General features: G+C 43.0%; 1 protein-coding gene across 1 annotated transcript in view; it reads left to right on the forward strand.

Annotated features, from left to right (window-relative positions):
* The window catches only part of THSD7B (thrombospondin type 1 domain containing 7B), a gene marked incomplete at its 3' end in the record, with an annotated part of 273,337 nt that extends 251,290 nt beyond the window's left edge, over positions 1–22,047 (forward strand). Inside the window, exons 19-29 of the mRNA XM_082312579.1 lie at positions 49–164; positions 718–835; positions 7,300–7,445; positions 12,612–12,771; positions 13,132–13,305; positions 13,395–13,490; positions 13,886–14,011; positions 14,568–14,647; positions 16,250–16,442; positions 20,048–20,135; positions 21,966–22,047. Coding sequence (XP_082168705.1) covers positions 49–164; positions 718–835; positions 7,300–7,445; positions 12,612–12,771; positions 13,132–13,305; positions 13,395–13,490; positions 13,886–14,011; positions 14,568–14,647; positions 16,250–16,442; positions 20,048–20,135; positions 21,966–22,047 — 1,379 coding nt within the window. The remainder of the gene's footprint in view (positions 1–48; positions 165–717; positions 836–7,299; positions 7,446–12,611; positions 12,772–13,131; positions 13,306–13,394; positions 13,491–13,885; positions 14,012–14,567; positions 14,648–16,249; positions 16,443–20,047; positions 20,136–21,965) is intronic.
* Between the last annotated feature and the right edge of the window lie 492 nt (positions 22,048–22,539).

Genomic DNA, 22,539 nt, shown 5'->3' on the forward strand with positions numbered 1-22,539 from the left:
ATGAGGGCCGTGACCTGCTGCATTGCATCCTTTGCTTTGTGCCTGCAGGCTGGAGCGGGTGCCAGCTGGGTGCCAACGCCACCTGCGGGCACGGGGAGCGGCGTCGCCTCCTGAGCTGCCGGCGCAGCGACGGGGCCACCGTCAGCACGCGGCTCTGCCAGCGGGTGAGGATGGCACACGCGTGTGAACGGGGCAGGGAAGCGCCCGGAGGTTCATTTTGTTTCTAGAAAGCCGGTGCCTTCTGATCCACACCAAGACCCTGTCCATAGATGGTGAAGTTGTGTTCGGTGCTGAGAGCGCAGCAGTTGGGCGCTTTGGGGAACAAAAGCATCCCCGGGGTGTTAGTGGGTGGAGTCACTCTTTGACTCAAATGGGAGGTTTTGGGGTTGGAGTAGCACGCATGGAGCACAGCTATAGACACTGCACCATGGCTCCAGCAAAGCTGGCCACCAGGGAGATTGTCCTCTACTAGAAGTTTGGGATTGTCCTTTCAGAGTAAGACCCAAACGCTGAAGGACTCGTAGATGTGAAAGGCTTCAATACCGAAACTGCCTTCACCAATTGCACCCTTGGGAAAACTCCCTGTAAGCAACAATGTTGGCATCCCACTGGAGTCGCTGCCAATTTTCAGTTTCCGGACTTGGTGCCCAGCCGGGGCAGGAGGTGGCCGGGGGGCCTGGGGAGGCTGACGCCTGTGTTTTCCTTGTCATCTCACAGCTTCACCTGGAGAAGCCCACGCAGACGAGCAGTCGGTGCGTGGTGGGGTGCGCGGTGGACTGCCGGCTGTCGGCGTGGTCAGCCTGGTCGCAGTGCTCCCACACGTGTGGCGCCGGCGGTGAGTCCCCACCTGCCCTCCTCCTCCCTTTTACCCCCCCACCCCTCGGCAGCGCAGCGCAGACGGGACCCCAAGTCCCAAAAGGGCTTACGCAGCCCCCGAGCAAGGGTACAGAGTGCAGGGATCGCCCCGAGCCCCACCAAACCCTTCAGAGGTGATTTTTGGACGCTCTGGAGGTCCTGAGGTGTTGGCTTTTTTGAACAAAGCAGGCTATTTTCAAAGTACTCATAAGTGAAAAAAGCAATTTAGGAAACCAAGTGGACAGATGCCTGGGGGATTATTTTATTAATTTTTTCAAACTCTCAGAATTCATTCATAGGAAACATTAACCCCAGAGACAGGAGGAGTACATAGAGCTGGCGAAGAGCTAGGGAGAGTTACAGGATTCTTAAGAAATGGATAAATAACTAAATACAAATCCTCCAGTGAAGTTACTTTTAGTAACATAATTACATCCCATTGAAGAAAAAACACTAAGGCTATTTTTCATCATTTAGTATACGCCTCTGTCTCCGTCTTGTATTCACAGGTCCCTTAATACTTGTATGAGTCCAGTAACTTCAGTGAGGTTTTCTATAGCCAGTAATGCTCACCAGCATACAAAAAGTGAAAGGATCAGGACCTTTTTTTTAACTTTAAAAACCTCTTGAGTATTGACATGAGGAAACGTGTTGAAGCTTTTATTCAAAATAAGCTCGTGACATTATTTCCCAGGCTTCTGATGTGCATTAGATATACAGCTAATGGTCTTTATGATTTGAGAGCCATAATGTATATTTGAATCAAATTCAAATGTATATTTGAATCAAATTCACTTAAGGTCAACAAGAAAAAAGCTCTTAACTTCCATAAAGTGATTCCTTCAGATGGATTTCAGAGATCAAAGCATGTTACAGAAAAAGCTTAATATTTGGATTAGTGGCGTTCTTTCTTTGCTGAGCTTTTAGCCCTTTTGTAAAGTAGTGCTTTCTTAACAGAAATGAATAATTCATAGACAGTGTTTTAACGACAACACACTAGGAATACTATTAATTCCAAATTTTATTTTTTCTTCAGAATCCGTTTTGGAGTGTTAATGCTCATGTTGCTGAATGGACTTAAATTTTTTTTCGAGTGTTCAATCACTTACCTAAACAAACAGAGCTACATGTGCAAAAGCAAGTTGTAACTTCTTTATGGCTTTTAGCGTACTAAAGGAGCAGCTCATTCTATATAATGCCTGAAGGTTTTTTTGTCCTGAGCTCTTGCATTGCACAGTCTGCAAAGAGGCGTACTCGAGTAAAGGTGCGTCTCGTATTCTGCTCCGGATCCTGAAATGCTTATGTAAGTCCTAAAGACTGGTTAAAGAGCTGGTAGTTCCCAATGCATGTAAGGAGCAACCAGTTACTTCATGTCCTAAATCTGCCGGGCTTCTGCAGAGGAAAACTGGAAACATCCGTGCCCTGCCGAGGCAGACCTCAGCAGTTCCTGGGAGTGTCCTGGCTGTAGGTGCCAAACCTCATTAAGGCTACTTGAACCACACAGTCAAGCTCAGCTCCGCTCAGTCTATGGGTCATCTTCTGGTCCTCATAGGTCATAACTCCATTATACTGCTAGTTAGAGAGCTGGGCCATACAGTTCAGGACATAGACATGTAAGATTTAAAAGCGGGAGGTACTGTTTTGTGAACCTATGGCAGCTAAGCAGCTGAGAAAGTCTTAAAAATTGTATCATAAGGAAGCCAAGTTTTGCTCAGTCCTTCTCTATCATTTGAATAGCTTTGTAGGGACCTTGAATCTTCTGAATCTCATCCCAAAGAAGGAACGTCAATGAAACAAAAGTACTTTGCATCCAAGTTATTCCAAGCGCATGGTTTATTTTACTGCAGCCCCAGTCCTGATCTGAGTTTTGCTGCAGCAACCATCAAGTGTGGAGCTACACTGATATCAAACATCCATGATGGAGGGACCTTGGCACCACTCCTGCGGCTGTGGCCTTTCTGTGGTTCCAACAGCAGAAACACCGTCATTTCAGCTTCTTCACTGCGTTCCAGTTTGTTATAAATACTACTTGATGGTGGTATTAACAGGGAAGACATTAGTTATGTACTCATCCACAGGTGGTACTGCACAGATGAATACAGTGAGAATTTTCTACATGAAGATTCATAAACTGCAATACCTTTGAAATCATCATGAGTTTCTCACAGGCATTTGTGAGAATGGGATGAAGCCTCAAATTAGACAGGGAGAAGCAACGGATGACAATAAATGAGCTGTGGGAATTGGCTGTAGTAAACACTGATTTGGTTTCCCTTTGCCAAATAAGTAATTGCCCACTATTTGATAAAGCTAAAATGTAGGACTCAGATGCATGGTTCCCAGAAATAATTCACAGCAAATCAGTTGTTTACACCGTTACTGGCTCCTCTCACAATAATATTCTGCTTCTCTGGCTTTTTTTGGAGAGCATGTGAAGGGCCTGCTCAAGTACCATAAACGCCTTCAAAGAGAAACATAATTTAAGTATCATCCAGATCAAAATTTAGTGTTGCTGGAATTACGTTTTCATGTGTTTCTTAAGCATTGCTGCTAACATTTTTATTCTGTCCATCTCTTCCAGTAACGGTTTGCTGTGATGTATTTTAATCGATGGTACCTTTCTCTTGCTCAGGTTCTATTTTATGGAACAATGCATTTAAACATGAAGTGCTGCTGTGTATGTGGCACTGACAGCTAATATGGTTCTGGTACACAGCAGCCAAAGGCAAATATATTGATTTTTATAAATGATGATGAGTAAAGTAGATCTCTCTTTCATGCCTGTGCTGAGCCTACGGAGATGTGTAACTGATATTTGCCTGTTGCAGCTGTAGTTGTGGGCAGCATCTGTTCAGGATGCTGATTAGGGCTTTAGGCTGACATTGGGTTATATATTAGGGCTCCTCATATCAGTTGCTGTACTGCTATGAAAAGATGTATAGTACTGCGTTAATGGATGATGCTCCCACGGCCTGAATCAAAGTTACTGGAAAGCTGTTTGGTACGGATAATCCCCAGCAAATTGTATTTCCTTTGTTAAGGTAAATGAACACAGGAGGATGCTGAATTTTTCTACGTTAATGTTTTCCAATCCTGTACGATTTCTCCCAAGTTGTCTAACAGGAGTGCTAAATAGTATAAAACCACCTAAACCCATGCTTTGCCACTTATAAAGCTGACTTCATCAGATAAATTATGGGACTTACGCGAGTTACCCAGGGTTGAACACGCTGCCGTGCCTTGCTCAGTCCTCAGAGCCCAGCAGAGACTGTAGCAGGTTGCAGAGACGAGCACCCCAACACCAGACTGACCCATGGGACAGAAATGAGGGGGACAAGGATGTGCACGACTGGAAAACTTGGTGGTGACATTTTTCGCTGATTCATCCCCAATTTGGGAAAACATTTTTGGCTTTGCCTTCTGAAGAAGAAAGTTTGGTGACTTTTTTTCGCTTGGTATTCAAACTCGTTACGCTCCACTTTGATGGTGCTGGGAGGCATTGCTGGAAGAGGGGCCACCAAAACCTCTCCCAGAGCTGTGGATGCCCCAGTGCCCACTGGTGGGACTGGCAGTGGGAAGTAGATGAAAAGCCCCATTTATCACCAGTCCCCTTTGCTTGTGACTTGACCTAACCTGACCTCCAGGGCTGTATTTAACTAACGATCCCTGCTCTGGTCTTGCGGTTGCTTGATAGAGTTGTGTTTTATATGCTCTGCTCGCGCTCATCAAACAGATAACGATGTGTCAGTGATTTTGACTGGGATGAACTCTAGAAGGAATTTTAATCGTCTTGGTTCCAGCTGCGACGCATGACTTTGTGGGGATAAAAATGCAAGGAATGGCAAGATTTTGGGGGGATAAAAAACCACCATTCTTCTGATTTGAAAATGTGATCCCATGTTTCTGAGATGAAATTTTAGCCACTGATGCAAAACAGGATTTTAAGTGACCAGCATTAACAAGACTAGCCTCTTTTTTCCTCCTTTCAAAACTAATGACAAATTTGAGGATATGAAGAAATACTTATTTTCAATTTTCAGCATACTATCTGTCTTAATTTTTGTATCATTTAACACTACAGAGCAGAGGAAACAGACATGTGGCCAATTCGTGGGGAAATGAAAGAAAAAATCATTGGGAAATTAAAGAAACAACTAGGATTGCTTGAACTCTTCCAGAGTTTGTATTGGAAGAAAAATAATTTCAGATGCATTGAGATTCTGTTCTCCATAGGCAGCAAAAGATAAGGTATTTAAAAAGTAAAGACGGGGAGTTTTTCTGCTACTTGAGTGGTAACCGGGCACCTAGATAAATTTATGGAGTGAGAAAAAAAAAATCAAAGCTTTAAGAAACGCACTGCAGTGAATGTGCAAAGAAGGATTTAAATGAGATTTCTTTCTTCAATGATTTATTCACAGTATAAAAAGAAAGTGATAGACTGCACGAGTCAAGCACCAGCTGACCATTGTGAATGTAGTAAGTTTAAATGGTTTGGATAACCAACTGTAGGACAATAACATGTAAATAAATACAGAACAGTTGTTAACTCCTCTTAAAAGGAAAATCGTGTTTTCTATTCAGTGATCTTCCCATTTACATTTTGCTAGAAAGTTGTTAAACAGAGTGTACGAAAAGAAATTATTTCTTTAATTAAAATAGCTTGATGAATGCTTCAGGCTTTCAAGTCCCTCCTAATGAAATCAGATCTTTTAAGCTTAGGAGATCTCCTTTTCCATAGCGGCCGTTTTGGGAGCTCGTGCCTGGCGTGGCCGCAGAGCTCCCTGGCCTGGGTGCCCGCCTGCCCCAGGGCATCCCGAAAACCCACAGCCACAGGCTTGCCACGGTTTCCCAAAGAGCCTTTTCCATTGCTTACCAGTCCTCAGCATTCAGAATTAAGAATCTGGCAAATTTGGTCCATTGCTGGAGAGGAGGAAACAGCTAATTTTGGCCTGTTGGGCAGGGGCGGGCTGCCGTGGGGTTTGCTGGCAGCGCACCGGGGGGTTTCTCTTCCCTTGCTCTGACCCCTGGTGAACCGCAGGAGTTTCTCACCTTTCCTTTTCTCTCAGCTGGCAGGATTTTTTCTGCCTCCTAATGTATCTGATTCCGTGATGGCTGAATGCACAGTCATGTGGATAAGAGCTTTTATCATCACTTCTGTTACAAACTCCCCAGGTCCAGGGAATTAGCATTGGAAAAGAAGAAGTCTTAAAATTGGTTTAAATGGGTTTAAAAATGGAATTCAATGGGTCAGAGCAAGGGACTAGCATTGTAAAGGTAAGAGAGCTTGCTAAGGTATCCGTCAGTAGCTTTTTCAGGTGTATCTGCTTTTATTTGCTAAAATGTTTTTGGAAACCCTGCTCCGTAGACAGTCACCGTGGCAGTTATTGGAGATGTACCTTAAACCCAGCTGCAGTACCGTTAATTAAAAAGCATGTGCATAAATAGCTGGGAGAAGGAGCTGGCTGAATATCGCAGCCTCCCCACTTTGCAGGGGTGTTTTCTTCCCCCCCGGACTCCCCTCTACTCCCGATTGCAGCTGAGCGACTGCGATACAAATGGGAGTGCTCCACCGCAACACATTATCTCTTTCCTTTTCAGTGAGTTAGCAATTACTGCTCGCATCTGTCTTCTTGTAGGTGTGTGCCCTTATTACCCAGGCCTTCTGTTTTTTTAACTGCCTCTCAAATCCACGTCTATTGAAAGTCAAGGCAGAAATTTTATCCCCAGCACAATCTTCTGCATCCCATTGCATAAGGGCTTTTATTTTTCCACTTTTCTTTTTAATTGGATCCGGGATTCTAATTGAAACATTTTGAGTGAAAACATTCCTGGAAGTAAATGGACAGCAAAGGAGACGGAAATGGAATTGCTGTAACTTTAATGAATATATTCAGTTTTATTATTTCAAAAGTAGTAACATAATTGCTTTTTCCATTCAGTGGCTGAAAAAGTTTTCACCAATAATAAATAGGATTTTAATGGAAATGGCAAAAGTGGTTATGGACAGTAATAGCCACTAGAGTGTTTGCAGTTTTCAAATTAGATGCACATAATTGGCCATAAAAAGAAAATTTCATTTGTTAAAAATCTCTGGAAACATAGCGAATGTGTAATGTTAGAAATGATGCTGCCACAGGAATTATTTTCTTGTCATATTTAATAATCACAATTTAGTCAAGTATTCAAATGTGTTGCATAAACAAATAATGTATTTGGAAAACATACAAAACTGTGTTTAAAAACTGTGTTTGAACATATCAGTGACTGCATCACTTAGACTTAACAATTGCATCCGTATTATCCAAATAGTCTTCCCAATTAATTGCTTTTTTAACAGATTTTAGTGGTGGAAAATGAACTAGGAATACTGGTAAATCACAAAATCTGCCTGTCTTTCTTCCTCCGGGTCTCCTTCACCATGTCCTGTCTTCTCCCCTCGCCTAGGCCAGATGGTGCGTGGGCGCTCGGTGGTCCTGCAGGCCGCGGGCGAGGGCAGACCCTGCCCGGAGCAGCTCACCCAGCACAGGAGCTGCCCGGTGAAGCCCTGCTACAGCTGGCTGCTGGGCCCGTGGTCTCCCTGCAGAGTCCAGGTACGGCTTTTTCCAGCACTCCCCGAGGGCTCCTCGGGTTCCCCGCGGCCGGGGTCAACAACAAAAATCATCACTACATGGCAGAATTGATTGAGGTCGCCGTTGGCGGGTTGGAGGTGTCTCTGTGGCCATTGAAGGCGCTGGTAAGATCCGTAGGAAAGCAGGGGAAGTTCAGGAGCAGTAAACCTCTGCACCTCATCTTCCAGCCATCAGCAGCGATTTATAACAGTGTGGGTTCAAATACCGCAAGCTTAAAGAGGTATTAAAGAAGATTTACAGAGTAGATGTGCTTGAGTGAGCATAGTCATGGTGACCTATAATTTAATTATATAAAATAACTCTAACAAGAAAATAGATACAGTAGATTTCAAAAGAGCTTAGTCTTTTTTATCTTTTTTTTTCCTTTTTTTTTTTTTAGGTACTGTATAGCAGGTCTTTCCCCACAAGGTCTCTGGTACAATAGTGTGAGTTATTGTATGAAGTGCTGGTTTCTACTTTCTCCTTAGCCAAGCTGTCTTTTTAATGATCTAAAACTGGCTGGATTCAGTTGCGATGTGCTGTACCTACATTTGGCACCTCTGCATTGCTGGCACTGGAGCCGTCATTTTCTCACTGCCCGTGACTTGCACCAGTCTTCAACTGATTCCCCCCCCATGCTTTTTCTTCTCTCCTTATCTGTTAGATCACATTTCCAATATTAAAACATGTTAGTCGGTAACCCAGTTCAAGCAGAGGTGAATCTTTTACACTGAGGTTTCTCAGATGGAGTAAAGTCCCCTCGTGCTGCTTAAAGCCGGCTTTGCGGAGATGCAGGTGGGAGAAGTGTGGCTGGGGTGGAAAAGTGCCCTGTCTGGTCCCAGGGGACAGGACCTCTGCATGGATCTGTGGCTGCTTCTCCACACTATACCATGTGGGAGACTGAAGCCAATAATGTGCATGAAGACACATCCCTTGTGTTTTCTGCTCTGCCCTCTGCCACGCTGTGAATGCCTTGAACACCTACTCGGTTTCTAGATGCAGTAGCTGGACGTGTAGCCAATACTGCGGGTGGCAGAACAGATACCCAGAATTTTCCTAGGTTTTCACAAATGAAATTTGGAGCGTGACAGTCTTTGGACAGTCCAAGACCAGAGAAACAGAAATATATTTATATTTTACATAATGAACAACAACTCATTGCAACTAAGGATGTGAATATGGTCCTTGTATGTACTGCACTCAGTATTTATTTATGTATAACATAAATATAACAAAATTATAACATCAGCTGGTATTTTGTCCAGCTAACGTAAGCAAATTCTGTTAAACATTAGGGAAGAGACCTTCAACCGTAGGAGCTAACAGCCCTGATAAAAGAATTAGTAGGAAAGCTGAATTAATGCCCTGGCATACTCCAGATAAATAACACATTGTGCAGATTAAAAGTGTGCACATCCAGAACCCATCTAATTTCAGCTCAGAGCAGGTAATCACAGCCTTCCCTAACCCAGATATCATCCCGTGCTTACAGTGAGACAGAGCCTGCTTCTCTCCTTAAATTACTGTGATGTAGTTTCTCTACTCTTTGCTTTGTTTTGGAGAGGAACCATTTTATTTGTGCTCGCTTCTCTTTAATGAGGTGCTTAGGAATTAAATGTAGTTCATAAATACAGGGTGATTTATTCCTGTGCTTTACTGGAAAAGAAGCTTAAGATTACTTTCTAAAGAAAGCTTTCAGAAGTCCTGTTTTCAAGGATGCTTTGTGAGATAAGGTAAATGCATCCTAGGTAGGACCAAAATGCATATTGTGAACGTGTTTTCCTGTAATAATATAAACAGGACAATTAATTATAAGGCTAAAATATTTTTTCCTTGTATTATGAGATAACTGAGACTGCATTCCTTAATTGTAGAAGGACTATTTTATGCTAAATTGACTTCATGTGAATAATTAGAGGTGTCTGCATGTTTAAGAATAGAGCCCGCTAAGTGTTCTGTATTGCTGCTTTTCACAGTAGGGAAATCAGTGCATTGCTCTCCAGGTAGTGCCACGTGTCTCAGGCACACCTCTGGTGGGTGTGGGGCATTTCTGCTGCGTTCAGAGGGCTGCAGAACTTGGGAAATGGTCAATACACCTCATCTTCAAGGGTTACGTTACACTAATCATTTTCCTACTGGAGTTGAAGTGGTTTACCCTGATTAGCTTAAAAAAAAATTAGCAGTGGCTGACACTGTTCATAATTTTTGCATTAAAGGAATATAAGTGAAGTAGCTAGACATTATCAAGCACTAGCTGCCTAACATTCATAAGACTAAGAACCCTTTCTTTCTAATGTGTTTTAAAAGCACTCCCTTAAATGTGATTGCACAATGCTTCTTCATTAGAGAAAACTTTTACCTGATTAAATGCTCATCAACCTGTGAAAGCATTGCCCAGTGAATTCTTCACCTAAAATAATTGTGAACACACGTGAACCCCAGTAAAAGCTGAAAAGGGAAAACTTTTCTTAAAGGCACGTCTGGGCAAAGCATCCATCTCATTAGGACTGTTATCTCTTGTCTTATTAGCGTGTTATATGTGGAAAGTATCGGAAGGCGATGTGAGAGAAGGTTTGTGCAGATGGTGTTAGCATGTTGGTCAATTCAAAAGATACCTGGCTGCCAAAACACAGTCCTGGTGTAAGCCTTCTCGTTATTTTACTGGTGGTCGGTTGGGGCGAGGAGGGTGAGAGGTGGAGGCTCCGTGCAGGTGCTCCTGGAGGGGCCCGTACCTCCAGGCTGTATTTAGGGGACCCAGGGTGGGTTTTGCATCCTCCATAGGGTCAGCGTAGGAATTTTTGCAGCCAAATGGAGGGAATCCTCTCTGCAAGTCAAATCCCCACGTATTTCCTGCCAGGAGCTCATCACTCGAGAGGCAAATCCTGGTTCTAGGCAAACCTCAGATGATCGCATCTTCCAAGAAAGAGCATTTACAATACAAATTCGATCCCCCGAGTTTTGAATATGTGATCATCTCCTTGGCAGTTCTCCTCTGATTAGCAGCTATTCCCCGCATTCTCAGTGTGCCATTACGGCAGCAAACTTCCACTGAGTCCACACCTATTAATTAGATCTGCAAATGTATAATTTTGGGGACATGAATAATATTTAAGATGATAGGGAAGTTAACGCAGTGCTCCTGCATTGCTTATGACCTTGCCAAATATACCAAAAACCATCTCCCTCTATAAATGACAGGATGACATTTTATATTTTAAGTGTGTTCGGCTGATTGCAAAAACACACTGTTGGTCTTGAAAGAAAGCAAGCGAATGGAAGCGACTGTTAAAAAGCGAACCTTTATCTTTGGAATTGTTTGAGAGTCCACAGTTTCTATTTAATTTTTATTCTAAACATTGGAAAATATGAATGTATTTCCAATATTGCTTGATAGAAGAATGGCGAATGCTGCATGTGGACTTTTATAGTGGAGACTGCTGTACCAAAAAAATGTATTGTTTTCACCTATTATTTATATTTATATCTCGGTATTCATGTAACTGTTAATATATAGATATGTATATAAATACCTATATATTGCTTATACAAGAATAAGTATCTTTTAAAAAACTTTTTTCATTCTTTCCAGTAATCTTTAGGCGTACCCTGAGCCACTTTGAGCTGGAAATACACTGCAGTTTGATTAGAGCCCATTTCCCCCAAGAATTTTCTCCACATCGTCTTCTGTTCCCACCAGCCATTTCTAAGAGCTCTAACCCAATTGACAGCTGCATGAGTTATTCACACACCATTAATCTCAGACCGCAATAGAGGTTTCAGTGGTGAAACAGTAATTTAGAACAGTAAGTTACATACTGGCTAAAGTGAAACACGGTGTTAAAAACTTGAAATCTGGCTGCATATAGTAAATCTACACTAATACTTCTCTAAGATGCTTTTGATTAACAACTGCTCTAAATCCAGCTAGTTATGCTCTTATTTCCATTTCATTGTGGGTCTGCAACAGAAGGGATGGAGAGAATGGAAAAGCTGCCAGGTGTACGCAGGAGAGCCGTTCCTGCTAGCAAACCCACTGCTCAATGAATGCACTTGGCAGGAGCCATTCTGTTCTGCAGATGAAGTCCATTATTTTAAAAGAATCCACTGTCAAGTGATCCAAAGGAGCACTTCCCTTGGTTATATAAAAGCAATGTTTCATCCTTCTTCTTGAGTTTTATTTACTGAATTTTGTGAAGTGCTGTTTCCGCAAGGCTTCAGGCGCACGTTCATAAAGCATCACGCAGGTTTAAGGTGTGCACCTCAAACATCATTGCAGCTCTGTTTTTCAGATGAGAATGAAACAATTCCAGCCTCTAGAAATAACCTCAGTGCTTCAGCTCTTACAGCATCCGCAGCCCTTGGTCATCCCTCGAGCCAAACAATATTGATTTTCCAGTAAAGGAAGTCTTCAGCAAGTAGTTTGGTGTATGACTAAGTATTTCGGAACTGGGCTGACGAGCGTGGAGCGGCTCGGACGGAGCCTCCTATTGCCTGTTCAAATGGGGTTCAGTGCTAACAGGCAGTGCCTGACTTTGGATGGTGTTTCGTTAGGGTATGTGACACCAGTTGGTGATCTCTGTCCACTGCAGAACCAAGAGCTCCCTTTAAGAAATTACACAGCCCAGTGCGCAGTAATCCTTGCAGTCTAATTAAGTGTGCTGGAGCATTTTTGCTGTTGCAGGGTTAATAGGAGCATGTAAGTGCTCCTATTGGGCTGCATCATCAAAGGAGGCGTGTGGAAATACCCGTTCCTTATGGGCGGGCTCTACTCTTGGCCTCTTTAGAGAAGCCAAAAATTTCTGTGTTCATGTAACTGGGCATTTCTTAAGAATCGGTAAGTTCACTACCTCTAGTTAAAGGCATGAAGGGCTGATCCCAAAGACAGAATTAATCTTTTATGGTACCCACTTCTTCTCCTGCTTTGGTTACAACACACTTGTCTGTGTGGCTTTGCCCCTATCTCTGAGCTTCTGTAGGGATGTGTACAGAGGAGATCTCCATCTGTCTTCCCATACCTGGGGGATCCCATTGCAGTCCAAAGACCAAATGTGTATCTTTGAAGTCTTTTTAGGTGGAATCAACTGTATTTCTTCTGTCATCTGCTAACGTCATCTACGTGTGTCTCTGTTCCCTTCTGTCATTTCATAGGGTGGACAGTGTGGAGATGGATTGCAAGTCCGCAACCTCACGTGTGTAGTGCACGATGCATCTGTTTCTGTTACATCCAAACCAGTAGAAAATGCGTTGTGTGGTGAGCTGCCATCGAAAGAGAGTGTGCTGCAGTTACCGTGCTCTGTGCCTTGCCCAGGTAAAGTCTTTGGAAAGTCACAGCGCGTTTCTGCCTGTGATAGCTGTCTGAGACAGAGATGCTTCCATAGCTCTGAGTACTGTCAGTCGCCCAAGCAAGAATTTGTACTTCAGCAGATCAGGTGAATCCTCAGTCTGCTGTTTCTAGTTCACCTGAAAACGACTTGGTTTTGGTTTTGGTTTGGGGTTTTTTTTTGTGAGAATATGAGATTCCCCATGAAGCAGAAAATCTGAATAATGCATTCCACTGGGTGATAAACTGGGGGTATTTCACTGTTACAGCTGTTGTGCGCTTAGGTTGTCCTTGTCCTTCGAGGCTGATTCCTTTTGAAAACCTGTGATTTATTCTTTTAACGTGCAGGTGACTGCCACCTGACAGAGTGGTCAGAGTGGAGCTCCTGCGAGCTCACCTGCATCAATGGCAGGAGCTTCGAGACGACAGGACACCAGTCCCGATCCAGGGCTTTTGTCGTTCAGTCTCCTGAGAATCAGGAGAGCTGCTCCGGACAAGCGATGGAAACACGGCCTTGCTCAGGTAGCGTGGCCACAGCGCTCCTTCCTCCCTTTCAAGAGTTTACTCTGGTTTTGTTGCAAGGTGGAGACTAACTGGTATTGATATTGCAGGAGGGAAGTGTTATGACTACCTGTGGAAAACCAGCCTTTGGCGAGACAATATACGCACAGTGTGGTGTCAGCGCTCAGATGGAATAAATGTCACAGGTATATCCAAAAATTGCCATGCACAACTATGAATGGAAGTCTCCATCCAGGTTTTTCTTCTTCTGCATCAGTTGCTCAGAGGGCAGTTGGACAGCCTTCCTAATTCCTCCAGAATTTCAGTTCAGATTTGTGTGTAGGAAAGACAGATGGGAGCTCACCAGCCTTGCTGTCAGGTCAACATCACACATGTCATTGCAGGAGAGTATTTGGGTGAGTTACCCCTACTGTTGGGTTGGTCACGGGAAGGAATGAGTGTACGTGTACTGAAAGGGCTTCCTGGGCTGGCTTGCACAGCCATTAGTGCAACCTTCCTGTAACTGTGGAGAACAGAAGGGAACATCACACGTGTGGTAGAGAGCCCAGCTTCTGTACCTCTTCTTCTATTCAACACACAGGAATCTCAAATCACTCGAACTGTGAGATTCCTGCTGTTGTCGTGACCTACAAATTCAGCCTGCGCAGGATGAAAAGGGAAATTCATGGTCAGCGCTTTGAAGCTCCACGAGAGACTGGCAAAGGCAGTAGGGCTTGCACATCTGTAGGATCTCTCTCAATATGCACAGGGTGAATGAGGAGAGTAGGAATGAAAATGCAGATGTTCTATTTATAATGACTAGTTAAGATAATAACAAAAGTTTTATGTGCAAAGGTTGCCGAGTAGTTAAGAACTCATTAACATGTTTTTATTCCTATAGAAGCACATACTTCCCCAAGTGAGGATGGGCAAAGGCATAATGTGGATTATGTCTTCTTATGTAGATAAGACATTAATGAGGACACAGAAGATCTGCATCTAATTCCTGATTCTGTCCTCAACTTCCTATGTGGCCTGTGGCAAATTGCTTAAATCTGTATATCTCTGTTCTCCATTAACAAGATGGGTATGATAATAATTCCCTGCCTTGTTAAGGCAAATTAATTAATGCAATGCCTACAGATATTATGCTAATGTGCTCAATAGACTAGTATTTAACTATATAAACTAAGCAAGCAAGCGCTTCTTGCACTCTGGTGTTCCAAGTCAAAAACATTTTAAAACATCCCCTTGAAGGCACCCAGTATTTTCTTTTACAGGAGGGTGTGCTCTTCGGACGAAACCTGCAGAAGTTCGGCACTGCAGCCCGGCATGCAGAAAGCCGTTCTCCTACTGCACCCAGGTAATCGCTCGCTGCAGAATATGGTTGAGAAATTAACACCGCAAAATCTATTCAATTAGCTTCTGTATCTTAAATGCATTCCAGGACCTAGAAAATAGTTTAGTGTGTCCATGGTACCACCTCGAGGACGTTGTGGGAATTTCAGGCTGAAAGGAAACCATAAACCTGTGCAAACGAGTGATGGAGTATTTCTGTGGTGTTACAATTTTGGTTCTGTTCTGTGGAGGATCCTTGAAACCTCTTGGTTTAATTTTCATTGAATGCTATTGTAATATCCCATAGAAAATGGACTGTAAACTTCTGTAAGAGAGGAGATGAAAGAGTATGTCCTCTCCTGCTTTTCCATGGACACAGAAAGCCCTGGTGAGCATAGGGAAGCTGTAGTGCATGATCCCACCATCCCCATACTATCTTCTGAAGCAAAACTTGGAAGTGACCTTTTTTCCTGAGATATTGAGCATCTGCAACACCTGCTGAATCTTTGAGCCATTGCCATTTGCCTCTGAGCAAACGTGAGCCCAGAGGTTACAAATCTCCCTTCCTGCAGTACCGAACTCCAGAGTAAGAGCTTCCTAAAATGCCTTCTCTCTGTCAGTACTGGGGTGGAGTATAAAACCAAGCTCCCTTAAAGTAGCCAGGGGCAGCTGGGGTTTAGATATTTATATTTTGAAAATAGCCTCCACAGCTCCCAGCTTCAGATGAGTTTCTGGTGGGAGGAGTTACCATTGGAAACTCCCTCATGGGCAATTGAATGTGGCTGAGAGGGTGGTCATGGGAGTGATCAGAGCCTACAGGAACATAGAAATGATGGGTAAGCATGAATTTATTAGCTATAACAACTCTTGAGACTTCACCTTTTGTCCAAAAAAGCTCAGGATCATGTCTGTCAACAAGTGGGGGATGTTGTGACAACAAAACTGATATCAAAAGTTAAATGCTTGTCACAGAGATTGTAAATCAATTGCCTGTTTGGATTGTAACTGAGGGTATCAGACCCTCAGACAGGCTTATAAGATAATTAGCAAAGAAAAACAATCTAAAAAAAGCCATTTTAAAGTAGAAATCCAGAAAATGGAGTATCTGTTTAGCAAACCACAAACTTCTAAGAAACCTCTTGAAGAAACTGCTTAGACTGATCCAGGGCAGTGGATATTTGACCGTAAGAAAGAAAGCAAGCTGCATTTCAGATAGCCCTGTGAAATACTGGAGTGGAAATACTTTGGGAGGGTTTGGGTCTGAAGTGGGGTTGTTTCTTGTTCGTCTCTTCTAGTGCCCAGCAGGGTCAGTGGGAAAATTGTTATTGGCAAGAGGAGTTTAGATCCAGCCACAGATGCCTGTTATTAAGCCTGTTAAGATGAAAATGTTTGTATGTTGGGCTTCTTTGTAATTACTGACTCTTTTTCAACCAATTCCCCAAATATATTTTGGCTTTTTGAACTGGAATGGGTTTGCGGCACCGGTTCCTGGCTTGTTTGGTTTGGTGGTGGTGAAGTTGCATGTGCAGGATATACCTTGCAATTTCTTCATACTTTGCCTACAATTTGCACTCTTCTGCAAGAGGATACTATTTGGTTTAATACTGAATTCCCTTTTATCGCCTAGAGAGGAGTCTGCGGTTGTGAGCGAGGATATACAGAAATAATGAGATCAAATGGTTTCCTGGATTACTGCATGAAGGTACCAGGTTTAGAAGATAAGAAAGCTGATGTTAAGACCATTGCTGGAAAAAATAAACCTGTCAACTCAAAAATGCATGACATTTTCAAAGGATGGTCTATTCAACCTTTTAATCCAGGTGAAAAACTTAAATATGAATGGAATAAATTGTCTTTACAGTGTTTCTGTAGAAGAAAGGTACAAGCTTTGTAGATCAGAACATCAGAGATTGTGTCTGGGAGCTGCAGAGCAGCCTCCCAGTTTCTAACCCGCATGCCATCTTTCATTCCTTTGTGCCTATACACAGTAATCACAATCTCTTATGTTGAGAGATAGCAAAGACGGAATGAAGCAATAATATTTTGCAAAAGTATACTCATGTGATTTGGGGGGATGCTTAGAACTATTATCTGATGATGTTTCTAGAAGATTACGTCTATGTTTGGCCCAGGAAAGATATTGATCACTAGCGCTTCAGAAGATTCAGAGCAGAAAGTGCTTAAGATTACATTAAAGAAAACATTCGTTGTTTCTTGCCATATTTCAAAAGTATATGAAAAAAAAAAACAGGGTAGAAAGTGTAGAGTTCAGAGTTTTAAGTGTTGAAGTTAAGACATTAAAAAACGCCCCACAAAAAGCCGGCAAGCTGCTGTGCCCAAGCAGTGCATCCCAAGCGGATCTTTGACTTCCACACCATAAAATGCTTCCCAGTTGGAACCGCGTACTGGACGTGCCTGGACTGGTCCACAGGACTGGTGCTGTAGCTGTAGTAGCTGATTACCATTTTCACTGTTATTTTGCGAAATTAATTTATTCAAAATAAATTTCTAAAATGCAAATAGGACTTTAAAATGAGAGACAAAGGTGTGAGGCGCATCAAGTTTTACTGAAAATCATTAGTTCTCCCATGTTCTAAAATACCGGCAGTGCAGTGCTGTTACCTGACATTGCATTTGATTCCTATTAGTTTGTAATGAACACGAGACTTTAGAAAACATGTAATGAAAGGTTCTGTTATGGGATTCAGGGAGCCGTAATTCTGTCTGATATATGTGATCACACTTTGAATGTTACATTTACATATTTGATTTGCATACAGTAGTTAACCTTTGCGTTGACAGTCTCCGAGCTCATAGAGCTCAGTCCAAAGCCTTTTAAAGTTGGCTGGTTTTTGATCAAACCCATCATCCAGCAGCCCACGCAGTTCACCAACAGTTTGAGTCACAGGTTTGGGGTTAATTGCCTTTTTGTCAGCATCCGCGACCCTCTGTAGGCTGTCTTACTTAGGTGTCATCTCTTCAGCTGGTACCTTTACAGGGTTAGAAAAAGGGAGAGAGGTGTAGGTGGATGCTGCAATCTTCTCTTTTTAAATCAACATTCAAGGCTGCAGCCCTGAAAGCTTCTGGTGGGCTTGACCTCAGTGCAGCATCTGTGAGCCAGTTCTCCCCCAGGGACTACAAGACAGAAACAGGGACTAAGGAGCTTTTACAGAACATGGTGTTACTTAATTTTAGGGCAGAAATGTTATAGAAACAATATATGGGAAAGGAATAAACGTGCTCCGTGTGTGCTAAGTGTATCACCAACCCCATGGCATCCTGCAGGTGACACTTCAGTCTGTATGTGCCCTTCAGACCCCAGCTCAAGGCTGGTGCTCTTCAAATCACTCCCCTTTGTCTAACTTCTTGACAAAATATGTAATTACTCCCCTTAAACAGGCTCTCAGGCTTACTAGTCTGGGGGTTTGCAATTACTGCTAGCTGAGCCAGGAAACCACTGCTACCTACCAGTTACGCTTTTGATAGCAGGTTTATGGTGAATGCTCCCTGTATGGATGGTATTTACCACCCTTCAGTACCACAGTCCTTGACATTTGTGTACGTCTAAGGACTTACATCTGTCAGTAAAAGTATACGTGCCTTTCTCCAGTTAATTTGTGATTTCCCTTCCCGTTTACAGTTTCAAACACAAATTTTACTACAATTTAATGAGGCTGATGGTTTTGTTCTTTTAAATGCTCTGCAGGAGTGCACAGAACTGATTTCGAATCAGGCTGTGTTTTTCCTTTCTTTACCACGCTCTGGGAGGCCAGAGTTCAGGTACAGAAACTTTTTCAAGTGGAGAGGCAATTTAAATAGCATTGTTTAAATGGTAGGATGACATGGTCCAATGCCTTTATGTTGGGGATGGAGAGCATAGCTGCCTTCATAGCAGACATGGTGGGACGCCTTTTTGTGGCTGTGACAGTCCCTTTGCAGGACTGCTAGATGCTTCTTGGCCATCTCCACTTGAGAGGGCGACAAATTTCATACCCAGACCTCGGAAAAAAAAATCCAAACAACAACAAACAACCCAGACCTGATGAACGGAGATCTTCTCACGCGGGAGATTGGGTCTAAGTGTTTCGAGGAGAAGAGAAAATCTGTGAGCCTTTCCACAAAGCCTGGAAGAAAAAAGAGAAAGAATGGGATCTGATTAAATATGTTTCCCTTTGAAAAAATTCATCATTCAAACGTAAAATGTAGAACAGGCTCAGTGATTGTCCCGTGAAATAACTCCCCCCTCGCATGACTGCGTTTGAAATGGCCTCTGTCAAACCACGCCTGTGGGCACGGCGCAGGTTCGTATTCCTGCCTGCAGTATGTATTAACAGCTCTGTTGATGTGAATCAGCTCGGACTACTGCATGGAAAAAGTACCATCACTTCTCCCCACAGGGAAAGCTGTACAGCCAGAACGGAGCAAGAAACAGAAATACTGATCTTTTAAAAATTATTGTCATTAATGCAAAGCTTGTAATTAAGAACCTGCCCAAATAATGTGTTTTGAGACTTTCTATCAGAAGGAAGTGTTTCAACACGCTCAAGCTCACATGTGCATGGAGGGGTTCCTCCAAGGGTCACAGAGTGGGTCCCCTGTCGTTGCAACCCAGACAGCCCTATCGAGAGCCTTACCTTGTCTCAAAGCCGGTTATGTCTCCTGCTCCCGAGGCCCAACTAGAAAGCTCTTTTGCAACTTTATCCCTCTTACTATTACAAAGCGTATTCTTGTTTTTATTCTAAGCCAAATTTGTTCCCATTTGTTGCCCAAGTGTTTTTCAGCTCTAAGTAGCTTGTTCGCTTGTGCTCGCTGGTGTTTACCCCAATTGACCCCCAAGTATTTGCGGAGAACAATCCCATCCCTTCACAGTCCTTTTTTCTTTAGGCTAAACATCTTAGGTGTTACCTGCGTTTCTATCTGGGTCAGCTTAACATTGAACTGCCTTTGCCAGAGCAGCCACTGGGGCCCCCGAGCCAACGTACGGCAATTATCTCGTGCCCCTGCTCCTTTCCACGGGCCGGCGCCTGGCCGCGGAGCATTGCTTGTGCTACACCACCAGCCCGGGCTGCCCGTCATGAACTGCAGGAGCTCAGCCAGAGGGGAGGTTATGAAATAACGCGGCTTTGGAAAACTGAGACAAAGAGTTCATTTTCAGTTTTAATTGAGGGAAATCTACACTCCTTACCAAAGTTAAGATTTTGTCTTTAAAGTGATGGATTTTTACAGGACTCTTTTTTTACTATCAAAAATGTGGGGTTTATGGATTATTCCCAGCCAGTCCTTGCTGTGCTTCCTATCAATGGTGCTACTAATTTTGCTTGTGTGCTTTCTCTTTACTTAATCTCTTAAGAATTTGTGTATTTTAGAATAAAGTTTTTTATTGTTCCCTTTTCTCCCTCTGTCCTTTTTCCTCGTCTTCCAACAGATGGTAAACTGAAGATGTGGGTATATGGAGTATCAGCTGGCGGGTTCCTCATCATAGTTTTCCTGATTTTTACATCCTACTTGATGTGGTGAGTATGGCATGTATTTTGTCCTTAAACAAAAGCTAGTTTGCTTTTATTTAAACAATCCAAAATGTATCACAATGCTCCGTGTTGCAGAGATTCAATCCTCAAGGCTTTAGGGAGGAATGGAGCTTGGATTCTTAACTGCCTTCGTTTGGCCCCTTCCTCAGAGTAATTTAAAAGTCTCCAAATTGTAAATGTTTACGGATATAATCGTGAAGAAGTATGGTGGCCATGCAGGGAAAGAATTATTTTTGGTTATCAATAGGCCCTTATATTTATTCAGACTTCTGCTGGGATTAGAAAGGGCTTTTTATTGTATTCTTTAAAAAAAAAAAAGATAAAGTAAAACTGAAAAAAAAGCAAGGAGGCTGATTGGATCGAGGAGCTGGCTTCTGCTCAAGGAAGGACTAAATAGAATAGGGGCATTCAGTTGGAAAATGATGTTTGACGTGGGAATACAATAGACATCTATGAAATCATGAATGGAGTAGAAAAGGACGCTAGGGAATTTTTATTTGCCACAATATAAGAAGTAGGAGGCATCTGATGAAATGATCGTTTAAAATAAACAAAAGATTTTATTTTTCACACAGCGCATTATTACCTTGTGAGCTTGCCGCTGCCAGGGACTGTGCATGCCAGGAAGATAAATGGCTTCAAAGATGGCATAACAGTTCACGGGAGATTGGGTCTCCTGGTGTTAATTGTGGTTTTCTGGATGTACGCTCCAGCTCGGGAAATCCCTAAATAGGTTTTTGCAGTGAATACATCAGGTGGAAACATGTCCTGTGTCTGAAGCTGCTGTTACCAGCCACTGTTAGAAATGGGGTGCCGGGTGCACCGAAGCTCTGGTCTACACCAGTGCATCACTGGTGGTGGGCTTTACTGGCTGGGGAGATGCCTGCCCTCCTCCAAAGCAGCCGTCGCCCCGGGCTGGGGTGGTAGGGCTGGTTTAACAGAGCTAGTGTTGCGCTCTCTGGTTTGAATATTTGGAAAGGCGCTGACATTGATGCGTCTTGGAGTATACAAAGGGAGCAGTGGCCAGCATCCGTGTGTCCTGCAACGCCCACAGCTGTCCCTGAGGACCACGGAGCTGGCCCAGGCTTTGCGAACATTAATGGGGCAAGCTGCCCCAAACCCTGTCAGATCAGGGCAGGCAACTGGAGAGTCACAACCGTGAGCTGACAGCATCATTGCCCACTTTCATCCAAAATCAATTTATTCTCTCTCACCCTCTTATTCTTTCTATCAGTCCCTCTCTTCAATCAGAAGCTGAAATAACAGCGTTTGGGTGCTGCTTAGGAGTTGCAGCTTCCTTATTTTCCAAGCCATGTAGCTACTATTTCTCTGTGGCTTCACAGTGGAGAATACAGAGGAATTTTAAATAACATTACATAGTTCTCCATCACTCAAAGGCTGGTGAGGAAGTGTATTTCTCAGTAATAATTGTTGTTGCTTCAATACTGTGCCAAAGAAAAAATGAGAATATCCCACTCCTAGACAGTTCAGGTTTCAATTTTTCTGCGAGGTGTTCCTTGTTTTGTCAGCTGTGAGAAGACACGGGAGACAAATATGCTTTATTTCCTCTCCAGATGAAGAGCACAGTTGGCTGCCCGTTTTCAGCAGGCTGTGTGTCCGCACCACACACGTAATAGCACTCGAGCAGATCCATGTGGTTTTTCTTGGAAGTAGTCACTGTGCTGCAGTGTCACCTAGTTGCAAAGTGAAGTAGCCAGCGTGGGAAGTTGATTTTTTGTGGAAGTTTGGTTTTTGATGATGTTTCTGAGCTTATTACAGTTTATAATTTTGTCTTCTGAAATATTTTTCTTGCAGCAAAAAAACAAAGCAGCATCAAAGCACTCCTCCGCAGCAGAAGCCTCTAACCTTAGCCTATGACGGAGACATTGATATGTAACATAAAAAAGAAATCCAAATGTAGACATCAGCTGCCTTAACTGCTTTCTTTTTTGGAACTCTCCGACTTCTCAGTTTTTTGAGGAATCTCCTGATGTGTAATATACCGGGCAGAACAGAAGTATCGCAAGCCTAAAATTTTGCCACGTCTTTATGAAAAAAAAATGGAGTCAAAGACTTGGACCTTGTGAAGCTTTTCTGAAGAGACCAGAAAATACATCTCTTCCTGTTGAGCAATGGGAATAAAACAAAATAAGAAAATCTACAGACATCAAAAGGAATTAGTAAAAAAAAAAAGGCATGACAATCCTGAGGAAAATGTGACATTTACTGTAAATGACAAGTTTGACACGGCATCATTATGCACTATATTAGTGCAGCGTTCTTTATTCTTCACATATTTCAACAATGAGTTTTCTAGTGTTTACATTTCGTTCGAAGACTTTAAAACCGGATCATGCATTTTGAGAAACGCAAGGAAGAATGAGTTGAA

The sequence above is a fragment of the Platalea leucorodia genome (genome assembly GCF_965183815.1).
Source record: "Platalea leucorodia genome assembly, chromosome: 5".
NCBI lineage: Eukaryota > Metazoa > Chordata > Aves > Pelecaniformes > Threskiornithidae > Platalea > Platalea leucorodia.